The sequence below is a fragment of the Sparus aurata genome, chromosome 5 (assembly GCF_900880675.1).
Source record: "Sparus aurata chromosome 5, fSpaAur1.1, whole genome shotgun sequence".
Classification (NCBI taxonomy): Eukaryota; Metazoa; Chordata; class Actinopteri; order Spariformes; family Sparidae; genus Sparus; species Sparus aurata.
In genome coordinates, this window is record NC_044191.1 from 27,496,539 (window position 1) to 27,510,938 (window position 14,400).

At 39.0% G+C, this 14,400-nt stretch overlaps 2 protein-coding genes across 2 annotated transcripts in view; one reads left to right on the forward strand and one right to left on the reverse strand.

The window, feature by feature from the left end:
• Positions 1-131: 131 nt before the first annotated feature.
• On the reverse strand, positions 132-3,846 carry rimoc1 (rab7a interacting mon1-ccz1 complex subunit 1). The gene is made up of 6 exons (XM_030416756.1): positions 3,490-3,846; positions 2,725-2,834; positions 1,838-1,984; positions 1,462-1,593; positions 1,151-1,265; positions 132-1,062 (listed from the first exon to the last, which is right to left on the reverse strand). Exons 1-6 carry the CDS (start codon positions 3,581-3,583, stop codon positions 827-829), a joined length of 834 nt encoding a protein of 277 aa, XP_030272616.1. The 5' UTR covers positions 3,584-3,846; the 3' UTR covers positions 132-826.
• A 67-nt stretch (positions 3,847-3,913) lies between these two features.
• oxct1a (3-oxoacid CoA transferase 1a) overlaps positions 3,914-14,400 on the forward strand; it is a 48,022-nt gene continuing 37,535 nt past the window's right edge. The window contains exons 1-7 of the mRNA XM_030416752.1: positions 3,914-4,173; positions 5,818-5,926; positions 6,452-6,542; positions 11,451-11,586; positions 11,750-11,899; positions 12,699-12,805; positions 13,605-13,665. Of these exons, the coding sequence (XP_030272612.1) occupies positions 4,069-4,173; positions 5,818-5,926; positions 6,452-6,542; positions 11,451-11,586; positions 11,750-11,899; positions 12,699-12,805; positions 13,605-13,665 (759 nt within the window). The 5' untranslated portion in view covers positions 3,914-4,068. The remainder of the gene's footprint in view (positions 4,174-5,817; positions 5,927-6,451; positions 6,543-11,450; positions 11,587-11,749; positions 11,900-12,698; positions 12,806-13,604; positions 13,666-14,400) is intronic.

The window sequence follows — 14,400 nt, forward strand, 5'->3', positions numbered from 1 at the left end:
TAAAAAAAAGAAAAGAAAATTATTTTCGTCCAGACAACACAGATTCTCTAGTAATAGTTATACTATCAAGATTATTTAAGTGGCAGAAAAAAAAAAAAAATGGAACTTCCAATAGATGGGAATACAAGTGGTGCGTTATAAAGCTGGTATGAGCAAATCTGAACAAAGTTGAAATGGTCATGAATACAGCATTGTCAAACTGTTTTTTGAACACCTTTCTTTGCCTTTAGTGTGTATGTTTTATACACACGTACACTTATAATGTATATGCAATTATAAATATTAAAAGCATAACAAAATGGCATCAAAACAATAAATAAAATGTTACTGTGCAATGTCTCCCTTCCAGCTGGATTATCTTCAAACTTGTAACAATCTTAAAAAATGAAAAGAAAAAAGGTCAATTTTATTAATAACCTTTTTATATTCATATTAATGTTATTATAACACATTCTCAGAGCAAAATAAGTGCCCCAGTCAACAGTCTGGAATCAAGATGACATCTGCTTTTTAAGCAGGACAGGGCAAAAAATTATTCAACAGCTTCCCTCTGCAGTCACTGCCAGTTCAACACAACCTATCTTATACTTTCTGACCTCTCCTCCACCTGCTTTGGCCTGGGCCATTTGGCATGAGATGAGGTTGCCTGTAGACACTGATCCAAAGACTCTTCTTCACATACACTTTCTCCCTGTGCCTCCCCTTAACCTTCCACAACATTACACCCCACCTGATGGATTCCATTTTTATTTGGGGGTTGACACACATTTGAATACTGAACTTAGATCTGTGCCTGAGGGCAACTTCAACACAGGAGCAGCTTGGTTCACTGTAAAATACTAAGGATTTCCTTGGCATTCTCTGTGTTCCAGCCCTGGCCCTGCAGTGGGCCCTCACAGGCAAGCACATATTTGTTGAGGATCTGCGTGCCAATGTCCCGAAACTGGAGCCGATCTTCTTTGCGATCCATTGTGTCAGCGCTGCAGTCCTCGTACTTGACTGCCCAGAAACACATTTCCCCGATGTACATCATTGTCAACAGGTGTGTGTCTGAGAAGATGCCTGGACGAAAGCATAAGCAAGTAGTGAGTATGACCAGTCCAGCTAAGAATTATCTTCAACTGAAGACAAGGGAAATAAAAGGATTTACCTTCAGATAGGAAGCTTGCTGTAGCAGTGTCATGGAGCACCACCCCATCGTTGAGCTTCACAGAGTTTCTCACCTGCAGCATCCTCATAAGGTAGCGCACCCCCTCCTGAATACACTGAATGAAAATAAAATCTGATGAGTCGGATGAGCACTTAATAATAGTGTATGTAAAAAAAAAAAAAAAAAAGATACTAAATTACCGTTTTCACCATAACAAAAGTAAATGTCCTTGGCAGAATCCGTCTTGCTCACATTTCAGTTCACAACTATACTTAAGTGAAATTACTTTTATTCTTTTTATAGTGTGGTACCTTAAGGAATGTGTCCTTATTTTTCTTAATCCACTGTTTTCGCTGATGAAGGGTGTGACAGTACATGTACAGCAGAGCTCCACGTCTCCAATAGAGGCATTCCAACAGCTCAAGGCCCAACATAGACTGCACCTATCATGGAGCAAAAGACATGAATGAGGCTGCCAAAACAATGACATAGAAGTAAATGGATTTGTTTATATACATTTATATCTCTTCTATATTATTACACATCTTTTTACCCTCAGATACTGAGCTATAAATTGCACAAAACTAAGTGATGTTCTCCCTCATCTTCATTCATGCCAAGCACACATGGAGTCACATGATGTAAAATGAGACTTTAAGAATAGTTTGGTTATACACATAAACACACTTCTTGTGCTGGTGCTAGCCTCCCCGCCAAAACTTCTGGCTCAGTCAGGTCTTGCAGCAGCTGCTGGATTTTAAATGGTGAACAGTCCTCAGGGAACTCCTGGTCCACCAGTTTGTTCTCTTCATAAAACGTGATGTCTAAGATCACCTAAGTGATGAAAAACAAATACAATCCAGCACCAAACGTTGAATAAAATATGCAAGAAAATTACACATTATCAAAATCACAAAAATGTCTTGTAAAATTGTCAGAAGCAAATACCCTCCTCTTTTCACAAAATGACTTTATCAAGGTACTCATTGATTAGGTAAATCAGTGGTGAAACTAGTAATATACCATCCATTAAGAGGTAACCACAGCTGTGAGCTCTTCACCAAAGCTAATTTTAGTGTTCATGAGCAACCAATTTAACCAGATGCTAAAAACTTTGCTGAGCCTTTTCACAGTTTTTTCCCAACTGACTTAGCATCCCTTAAGGCTTGGTATCTAGTTAGATAACATTATCACTATAACATTTGTTCCCTGGAAGAGGTGAACAAGGATATCTCACATAACCCACAGGAAACGTGGTAGCCGATTAATTACTTATCCGATTTATCTAGCAAAACTTTAAAGCCTATGTTGGTTACACAATCTAAAATTTGAGAATGCTTTCCCCCATATTACTAATGTTACATGATTGAATACTTCTGACTCGTGTATTGATGCACCAAGCAATTTGAGGATCATCCTGACTTCAGTGAAATAGAGATGGGCATTTTACACTATCTTCTGATTTTGTATAAACTTAAAGACTACTTTAAAAGGGAGTCAGACATCAAACAGAAATTAAAATAATCATTAACTGCAGCTCTAAATATTTCATTAAGATTGATGTAATGACGTACCTGTGTGTAATCCTGCAGCACCTTGGAAAGGTTGCTACTCTCCCCTCCTTGCCTGTAATAGCTTTTCAACTTGTCTAGTATGGCGGACGCATTCTGCAAATAGTCATCATCTATGGAAGAACGATATGTTAACATAGACTCATGAAAGTACTGTTGCTGATGGCCGATGATTTATAATTAACGTTACACACAATGTTAGAGCAAAACAATTCAACTACCCATTAAACGTTAGCCAGACTACGCAACTACATTACAGTCAATGGCAATAAATAGCTACCTGACTATCATTTACAAGCGTCTGATTACGTTGAAACGTAACGACACATGTGAAAGGTACAATTCAGCATACACCTATGGCAACGCTGCTTCGACAACCAACTCTCAACACTCGATCAAACGTAGGCAAAATCATGTCTCATGACCAGCTTGACGTTTGTCAACAATAATACATTTTAGCTAGCGTTAGCGAAGTTAAGCTAGCCATTAACTCGAGCATCCAGCTGGTCGAAAACAATCATCCGTCAAGACACTAAGGTCACATTTCACCGATTTATTAGTTAACTGTGAGTAAATGCATCTTTCATTTTTGCCAACGTGCAACATTGCATCAGACAGCAGCTGTTGTTGTTGTGGTTGCAAGCTACGTGAGATAACGTTAGCTAGCTTGCTATTTGGCTAACAAACTCAACAAACACGTTAGCCGCGCACGCGAAGTGCCAAGAGCGGCCATAACACAGAGGAAAAGTCACAACGTCCGGTCGGTACCTTGCTTTTCGGCTCTGAGACTAGAACACTTGATGTCTAACTCAAATATCCTTCTCTCCAACTCGAAACCCTGTCGCCTGTACTCGTCGGCCATGACTAAAAGTATTCGTCACGTGAGCCAGGGATTACTCACGTGCTCATCGAATGTCATCCCCGTTGCCAAACTATCAACGTGTGTGTGCGTGCGCGCGCTGTTAAAACGTCTAATCTAGCTAATCGCCGCCATTAATTTACCGCATCCGCTTTTTCACCCTTTGACATTTTGAAATAACGTCGAGATTTGACAAATTGTGCGGTGGTGACGGAAGGGTTAAATTCAAATTAGCATGCCGAGCCTCTCTGTTTCCACCCCTGCTAGCCCGGCCCATTGACAGAGTCGCCAGCCAATGTCGTCGCTGCGGTTGGTTTTTTGGTGTGTGTGTGTGTGTGTGTGTTGAGCTAGCCGCGCTAAGCTAGCGGCACTGCATCACCTTCCGTCCACCAGCTGGAGCTTTCACTCCAGTTTCTACTCTCTGCACATCGTCCGTCTCATACGCACCCCCAGTGTGCGAGAGTGTGTGTGTGTTTAAGCTCCAAAACATGGCGGCCCTCAAAGCATTGTGCACAGCGGAGAATTTCCTCTTCAGAAACCTCTCAGGTGCCGGCAGAGCAAAATTTAACGTCGCTCGTCAACAATTGAGCAAGGTCGGTATGCAAACGGTAGCGCTAATTAGTTTAATAAATGACTCGGTTGAGAGGAGATGGTTGCAAAATAACTGGGCGAGATTAAAAGGTCACGATATAATGATGGTGGTTTCCCTTTGTGGTCATACATGTTAGAATAAAAGTGATTTTAGGTACATTTATCTCCACAGTTAACTTGTCGAAGATATCATGGAGTGACCTTAGGCTGCTGTATGACATTAACATACCCGAAGACCTAAACTGGCGGGGATTCTCTATATTTATTAAGCAGCCATATTGCAAGCTGGTGATAACTTTCAGTAATGCCAATAATGTCAATTTCATTACTTAAAGCGCATGTGTGATTGCATTGCTCAGTGACTTCAGTTTGACATTCAGCATAGTGTATGTGTGGTGTTGTAGGTGATGTGATCAAAGCTTGGATAATCCACCCCTACCAGCACAGCTTTACATGCAAACACATTACAGTGTTTACATTATGTTTCATCTTTGTCAGTGCCCTTAGTCTGCACAAGGTAGTCATGGCTATGAATAGTATGACTTGAGAAATCAGCGTGATGTCTGAGATCAGAGCAAAAGTAGCTGCTCATGGGAACATGCACTCTTGAGGATTTCTATTCCTGTATTTGCAGGAAAGCATCAGTGCCAGTTTGGTGGAGAGGTTAAATGTATAAGGGTTCAAAAATATGTGACATGGTCTCAGAACATGATGATATTCTTCTTGAAGTCTGATTAGGGAAGACAAAGATACTGTCTGTTTATAGATGGCCATCATAAAAATAAAAAATAAAAAATGGCTGTATTGTCAGACCTGTGACATCTAGATGTTATACTACGTATAATAACTTGAACCTTTAGACAGCTGTAAAGCATCTGGATGACAGTAAAAAAACGACTTTTACTAAAGCGATCATGACTTGATGCTGCTGCTCTTGTTTTTAATACAGAACAGATAGGTAAATGTTCAAACAATATTGCACACAAAGGGGTATGTGTTACCTTTATTTGCCGTTGAAGGAAAAAGTGTGGAGTTTCCTTCTTCAAGTCTGGCTAACAGTGGTCAAAATAATGCAGAATTTTAAAAGCAGAAATCACAAATATGTAATTTAAAATGTCAGTATTACAAATTTATAATACAATTACAATACAGATAGAATCAGCATCATATAATTGAAGAGGGAATACAATTGGTACTGGGAAATACCTTCAGGTTCCAGTTATTTGTAGCTACAGTGTGGGAAATGATAGCAAGACACAACAAAATGTCTCATAAAATGATTTACAAAAAAAAAGAGGTCGCATCACTTCAGGTTACATTTGAATAGAACAGTGTTGATGCAGAGGATTTTAAATCTGAGTCTCTAGCTAACTCTATTGTATTGGGAGTCTTGCCTATGTGCTGCCCGGAATCTCTGCTCCTTTGTTGTAGGATTTGTCCGGCTGTTCTGCTTATCTTTCCCCTCCTCAACTGAGTAAACAGGACTGGCCATTGGAACTGTACCCACATATTAGCTGCCCTCAGGCTTCTGGTCATTTTCAAGCATTAAGCTTATGTGCTTTAATCCAGAATTACTGTCACTGAGTTTCCCCTACACATGGATGTTTTGTGTTAGTGTAATTGAACTCTTCCTCTGCTTTTTACAGACCTGTGGCTGTTACTTTTCTACCTCCTGCCAGAGAAGCTCACAGTTTTACTCAGATCCTACTGATGCAGTCAAAGATATCCCAAATGGAGCTACCGTCCTGGTGGGAGGTAAGATATACAGTGCACACCCTAAGGACATCGCTGGCTAATTACCTCAGTTTTTAACTGCATGCAAGTTCTGTTGACTGACAGCAAGTGGGAAAAGATGTTCAACAATGTATGTACAATAAGCACTTTACAGCAAAGTGAGCTTGACCTCAGTCTAGCATGGTGGTTGATTAGCATACACTCCGAGAGCACACACAAATTCCACAGCTCTTATTTATAGTCAAGTTCAGAGTGACATTGTTAAACATTTTCCACTGTGTCACACTTCAGTCTGAGGGGGAAAACACAGACCGATAGAAATCTGCCTCACTCAGTGTAATAGTAGAAATGTTGAATAACATGCTCAACACACACAACTAGAATTACCTGGCCCTTTATCCATGCCTTATCATACTATTAGATGTTTCTCTGTGTGATTTGTAATAGATGGGATTTATATTTTTCCACCTTAAAATTGCCATGTATCACATAAACATTTTTATTTGTTTAAGGTGCGTAACTTTCTTTTTTGGTGTTCTTGCACAGGCTTTGGATTATGTGGTATCCCAGAGAATCTTATCAACAGTTTACTGAAGACCGGCGTGAAGGGTCTCACTGCAGTCAGCAACAATGCAGGGTAAGTGTGTTTAGAAGGGAAGAAGCATGTCCTGTGTGTACTATACATTCATGCTCCGCACATAGGCAGGTGCCTGCATATTCAGACCATGCAGTGAATTCCATGGTGGTGCTTGATATTATTACTAAGTTAACGCTATCGCCACCACTCCGAAATCCCAACTTGTTTTTCAGGAGTAGATGTGTTGCTAGAGATGTTGCGTAAAAAAAGGAAAATGAAGTTCAGTCTGGCTCCAGATGGTATTCAATCTCATATATGTAAGGGGTTAACTCTTTCAACACTTTTGGAGGCTGTATATTGGTGCTAGCTGAACTATAAAAGTCCCCAATGTGCATGACGCAAAGAAGGTTGGACATTGTTATTGTTTCTGCTTCACTGTACATAAAAGATCACAAGGTCCCTCATTTTGCAGTCTGTTACATTCTTAATCTTTCCCCACATGTAAACATTAAAGTTTTGCGAATTGCCTGTAAATAAGTGATAGCATGGGCTATTTAATACAAAAGTCAGTGAGTGAATGACTCTCCCCTGGCCCCTGTCACTCCCTTCTGTGTAGTTAACAGGGAGTTTTAATTGGACACCCAAAGAAGTTTGTCACTTTGAATTCATATGGGAGATATGTTGGTGACCTTGTTGCTGTACATTCAAACTGGCATTGTTGACCTAAAGAGTTGGCCAGATGTTAGCTTCTGATAGGTTATCAGAGTTGGTTGCACAAGGAAAAGTTGTGTCCCTGTCAGTGGGTTAGACTTTAAAAATGCTTTCTGAGTTTTCCCCTCTTGCACATGGCAAACAGGTGCTGACTTCAGTTGTATTTATTATGTATTCCTTATCTTATCTTAAACTAGAGATGAAATAATGTATTCTGCTTAACTGTCTTCATGGCTCACTATTTTAGTAAAAATCTGAATCAGGATAATCTTTTATTAATTTTGCATGTTTATATGATATAGATTTAAGACCAGTTGCATGACCATGTAACACTGAAGAGTACATTTCTCTATATAAATTTCATCAAAGGAAAAAAAAAAATCCATTCACTAGCAATGTCTCACTTGCAGATGTGGAAAGAGTCTTGGCCTAGTCAGTTTTCTGAAATTGAATCCAAAAGTGCTGCCAAACCGTCAACATAGTTCTAACTGATTTGTTGACATAGCAACACTGAAACTTAAGAAGGTGACCGAAACCTGATCTTATCTACTGAAATATTAAAAAGATTTTCAAACGTAACGGGATTCGTCTCTGACTTCCGTAACACAAAATAATACATATTTCAACTCTACACAAACAATTTTGTCTTCAACTAAATTCTTTTATTATTAGATTGAAAGCACTAGCTTGTAAAAAAAATGAACTTTAACCTCGGTGTATGTTGCCGGTGCAGCTGTAATTGCTGAACTTTGTTTATTTTATTTCTTTCCCCCCCCATAATGCTTAATACAGTCTTCAGTGGTTTTTGGAAAATGGTACTCTGCACATAATGCAAATCCACTGTAAATATAATGTCCAAAAGTAGGACGATCGAAATGGCATCAGAATCTCTGCACAGACTGTTTTTCATACAATTTTCTGTTCAACCCCCCGATGAGGTATGCTAGTGGGCCTGACAGAAGTGACCAGACTGTTCTCGTGGACTTTGATTCGTGGTGAACACTGATTCGCGGGACATACACTCGTTGTTTGCTTGAGCCAGGCCACCCATCTGTAAAATCATTAGTCCTCTTAATAATTTCCCTCTGCAGACATATGAGTTGTTCGGAAAGATTGTTACAACTTGCTGATGGCCATAATGTCTTGTTTGAGTAGTTTCTGAGCATTTTTTAGAAAGTTCCAACAGTATTATGCTCATTACATTCGACATGTAGTCTACATGTTGATTCAGTGGGAACTTTAGTATGTAAAGTACCCTGAAGCACACACTTTTCTTCCATTTCTATTCGAATACCGGTTTGACTGGGGCTTATTGACAGGGACAGGCATCTGGCTTGTATTGCAACAAGGAGAGGGAGGTTAAACATTGAGTTACATTGACATCAGCAATGCGTTCCACATGACTGTCATTGAATAGGCTTGTTTTTATAAAAGCTACTAGGCCTTAATATAGCATACCCATCGTTTTCTTGCCCACAGCTGAATTGTGTTTACATATCCTCGCTCTGTGGGGAAGAGGGAAGAGGACTAGAAGGGGAAAGAAGGGGAAAGAAGTAGTTATGTAACATTTAATTTTAGCGAGAAGATTCCTAAAGCTGAAAACTCCCCTTTGCCTGACTGTGTCTTCTTATATACCCGAGTGGATTGTTAGTTGAATCTTCTTCAATGACACATGACCAGACAAGTAATGTACAGTACTTACATTACAGAGAAATTTGAGTTAAAGACAATTCTGCTGATCTAAGTCGTACTGCAGGTACGTAATACTGCACAGAAAAAAATATGGATGTTAAAATAAGAGTTTCTTTCCTCAATTATCTCCCATGCATATACATACAGTAAAAGTGGAATGATTTTGGTGGTTTGGAGTACTCCAAAGATTGAATGTTTGTTTGAAGGTAAAAATGAACCCCACTCATCCATTGAGATTGCATACATTGTTTGTACTGTACAACAAACATTGCTGACCTATTTTTGGTAGCAATGTGTGGCAACTGAATTTGGAAAAAAACCAAAAACTTAAAATATGGTTAGTGGCACATTGTCCTCAGGTAGTGATGAAGATCTGTTTTTCATTTTTGTAACGTTATAAGTAATATCTGAGCTGGATGTTGTGTCTCACCACTCGCATTGAGTGAGTCGAGGGAGACACAACTGTTCAGCTATGTAGAGCACTGTTACAGTGGGCTCTTTGTGCTCTGTAATATGAGATGGTAGATATAAATCTGTGCTCTGGCAAAACAGCATCCCCTGCAGCTCTATACCAAATCCTTAATCAGCTGCTTAAATGAATAGATTCAGTATGAACGGTGTTTGTGTTCAAGAAATTGTTGGGAACACTTCTGATATGCGAATATTTGCATTAAGTGCAACTGATAGTGTACACCCACTTGATGTCACTCTTGAAGCTGACAAGGTTTTATTCATCAAGCACAAATGCATACATACTAGTAAAAAGGTATAGCATTGAAATCACAACTTAACTTGCCTAACCCTTTTGCAAAGACTTAAAATTATGTGTTCTATCAGGGTGCTTGTCACAGTCATCTGTTTTTGGTATTCACAGCAAGCATGGCCTAGATATCTTGTCAGCTGACTTGAGGCTAGGGTTAAGGACAAAGCACTGATATCTCTGTGGAATACAGAATAGGAGGAGATCCCACCCTTTGCAAAAAACAGCTTTTCTTCTTGGCTCTGATACGACACAGACTCTGACATTAACATACACTGAACATCTTTTTTTATTTCTTAGGTTGAACTTCGAAATGGACCAAATTTGATTACACTGTGATTTTTGAATATTGCTTGTAATCTGACAGAGTGTAAAATATGAGACGGTGAGAGGTTTTGATTTGACTTTACTTACTTTACTTTTGATTTTATATCACACGACAATACCCTGTTTAAAATAGTTTTATGTGTTTTATAAAGTACAATGACTTTGTATGTTACAACTGACCAGCCACACAAAGTCGGGCTTCCAGTAGCTAATGACCCATTTTATGACTAGGTCAACAGCCCTGGTAAAACAATAACTTTCTTTGGTCACAGAAAGTCAGAAAGGAGTATTCACAACACTGGGTTCAGGAATTAGTTATTTTCACTGTCAAATAATTATGGTTTGTTCAGGTTTTAAATGTGTACCATGTGGAGCAACTGCAACCCAGACTCGAGACCAAGTTGATGAGCATCACAGTTTCATTAAAGTGTTTTCGGATAGTAAAGATTGCAAACTTTAAAATTTGCAGGTGCAAACTGTAATTGCTGAATTGTTTGGATTTTGTGTAATTTGGTACCTTTTTGTCACAAAGCTTAATGCAAGCTTGTCTGTTTGGAAAACTGCACTCTACATTTGGTAACACTGTGTTCTCAGAGGAATATTGCTTATAATCCAGCAGGGTGGAAAAGATAAGATGGTGAACATAATACAAGACAATATGCTTTAAAATAAAACATAAAAAACTGTTTCAAAGTTTTATGATTACTATGCCTTAATAGGTTAACAACTGACCAGCCACACAAAGTCAGTCCCCTTGTAGCCATTTTTTACGATTATTTCAACAACCCTTGTAACACAATAACTTTCTTCGGTCACAGAAAAAAGGAACCAGATTTGGGAGTAAAATAGCTGCCATCACAGCTTCATTAAATCTTCATCTCAGATGATAAACAAAGATGGTGTCATAGTAGCTACGCCAGTAATGTAGATAGGCTGCAGTTGACCTGTGCTTTGCCTGTCTTTAAGATCACAAAAAGGAGCTGAATCAGTGTTACCCAGTTACAACATTAAATGCAACCGCTGGGGATTTATAATGATGTAACCTGTGTTACAAATAAATAGGAAAAAATGTACTACAGTCAAAGTGTCTAGACAAATGAGATGCAAAGAGTGAATCATGGTTTACTTGGTGAATTTTTTACAGCAAATCTGGACAAATGATCTTAAACGATTACAGATATGAAACACAGAATGATTGATTGCAACATTCAAGACAGTTTGTGGGAGAGGCACCTTTTGCAGCTATATATCAGCTTTGCACATCCAAACATTAAAGTTTTCCCCCTTTGTCTATGCATTAATCTGCATTAAAACAAGGCTGACTGGGATTCTTTTCCTTACTGTCTTAAAAAACACTTGCAAATCATTCATTAGTAAACTATGAAATTTGAAAATAGCTTTAAGTTTAAAAAAATACCACACTTCTCTGTACTGGTATTTGTCATAATACTGTGTGGCTTTGTCTGTGTGTTTTTCAGAGTGGATAACTTTGGCCTGGGCCTGCTGCTCCAGACTAAGCAGATCAAGAGGATGATCTCTTCATATGTTGGGGAGAATGCAGAGTTTGAGCGACAGTACTTGGCAGGGGAGTTGGAAGTGGAGCTGACACCACAGGTTGGTCAGATAATTCATGAAAAGGTTTACATGAGAAAATTCATCATGTCAAATGTTTATTTGACTTGTTAAGGAAGAATATATTTAAAAGCATTAACAAAGTTTTGCAGTGGACATTAATCTGTTATACTCATCTTTTAATCTGTTCCTTTCTTCCCCGCAGGGTACTCTTGCCGAGAGGATCAGAGCAGGGGGTGCTGGGATTCCAGCCTTCTTCACAGCCACCGGCTACGGCACACTGATCCAAGAGGGAGGCTCTCCTATTAAGTACAACAAAGATGGCAGCATTTCTATCGCAAGTGAGAAGAGAGAGGTGAGGATGCTCTTCATCCCTGTTGTGGTTGTGCCATCAAGCCCATAATGAAGTCAGTATTTTCCTTCGGAGGACTGCAGATATTTTTAAAGAACATGGCCACCAACCCTGAGACTTTGTTTACTGGGTTTAGAGCTGCATTTGAACTTGTGTGTGGTAAATAAAAGTGGTGTTGTACCCACCATAATGGGCTTTCCAAGAGCTCGGCTGTGGGCTTCCTCAGTTCTTGCTAGAAGTGAAGGCCAGCTTCTTTATACAGCGGAAGATAAATAAAGTGCTGGGTTGATCAAATCACCTTGCATTATGAAAAAGTATTTAAAGAGGACAGGCCTCTGCAATGGGTTCACATTCGTAATGTCAATGTATGCAGTGAGAGCGCTGCGCAAACTTATGTCAATGTTTTCAAAAGGAAATTGCAACGTGTTTGACTGGTTTCTGAAGTTCCTCATATTTATACGTATAATGCTATTCACAGGTGGAACGTAGAAGACATAATGTGTTGTCATGAATGTTTGTCTTGCTGTGATTTTCTGTTGTGGATAAAATGGCGTCTGTCTGGATTCATGTATTAGTATGTATTTATTTATTTCTCCCTGTTAAAAGTTTTTTGTCTCAATATGGCCACTCCATTCGAGGGTCTAAGGACAGAGGGTGTTGTTCACTGTACAGATTGTAAAGCTCACTAAGGCAATGTGATTCTGATTTTGGGCTTCATAAATAAAACTGATTTGAATTGATTTGATTTGGGCCAAGTCTGACAATGCTGCATATCCTTGGAATGTGTTGCTGTTGTGCACAGGTAAAGGAGTTCAATGGCAGGCACTACATCATGGAAGAAGCCATCACGGGAGACTACGCATTGATCAAGGCATGGAAAGCTGACAGAGCTGGAAACATTGTTTTCAGGTAAATGAAATGAAAGCAAGGACTTTTGATCTTGTTGACCCACATCGTTAGTACGGACCTGTTGTATTATGTCACTGCCAATATTTATCTTGTAAAGGATTCAGCCTCTCTCTGCCTCAAAGCACATTAGACTAGTCTTAATCACCTTGGATGTGTTTGCACAACAATCAGCACATGCTGCTGGTGTCATGTGGTGATAGGGAAGCAGTAGCAGTTTCAAATGGTCTTATAATGGGCATTCACTTAGTTTGACCTTGATCTTGCTCTTGAGAAGATCTTTGAAGGCCATACTGTATGAACTGATTATAATCAGTATATCTGGATTAGCAACAGGGTGTTATTTTGTTTGTTCTGAGATACCATTCACATCCGCTTCTTTATCTCAAAAAACAGCACACTTATTTAAGCATAGGGTTGGGATAATCAGTCATAATTGCTATTTAAGTTTCAGGCCAAAATATACATTGATGCTGCAAAAAGTTTGACGACTCTCCATTATTGACTACTAATTACACCAGTTTGTCACTATCCTTACTATTTTTAAAACATTTTAAATTAAGTATAGACCCGCCATGTAGCACCAGCAATTATTTTGCACCAACCTGTTGTGTGTGAAGTACTGAAGTTAGGCAATGCAGTAAAATCTTTCTCCACAAAGGGGCAGTGTCTTGCAGTAATCAAGCACCTTAATGTTGGATATTACAGTAAGAGTGTCTGAGTTTACTTGCTTGTCTCTTTACAGTAATTGTCCTTACCTCCTGGTTTTTAATGTTAGCTCTGTCTTGCTCTCTTCTGTCAGAAAAACAGCCAGAAACTTCAACCAACCAATGTGCAAAGCAGCCAAAACCACCATTGTTGAGGTATGCACTTCCAGCAACACAATGATTTGCTTGTCAACCTGATATCTATCTGGATCATTTCTACTGACACATACCAATCAGACTCAGGAGTCGCCATCTCAGATTCTCCACTACAGCTTTCTTTTAATGGATTTCATGCATTATGTTGTATTTGTTAATTAGCCTCCAAAACTAAAACTAAAACTACCAAAATATAAATTATGTAAAAATCTAAACTCAACATAGTATCAACTGTCTAACAAATACTCCATATATTCGATATAAACAACTTGAAATAAAGCCATTCTTAAAATCTAGCACCTCCTAGAACTGATATGGAATGAGCCCAAATGTGCATTTGTGTTTCACATCACTAAAATCACCACCACCTACATCTACAAGTAACCTGTGGGAAAACATTTTTATAGTGGTAGATTTTTAAGAAAAGTAGGGGTAAGTAACCCACCAGCAGTCCCTTAAAAAATCCTATTTTCAGTCAAGCAACCAAACACATCATCATTTCAAATAGATGCTACAATATCAAACCACAGTCAAAGGAGTCACGGGAGAAAGCAGAAATGTGAGTTGAGAAAGGTGTTTTGTAGCCATGGGCTGAAAAGATCATCTTGAATTGCGAATGGTTTATTTTCCTCTATATATGACTCTAGGACCTCAGATATTATTAAAAGATAAGAAGTTGTAACACCAGTCTCTGTGGTCAAAGAAGAGGTGAGACTGTCCTGTTATCTCTGTGCT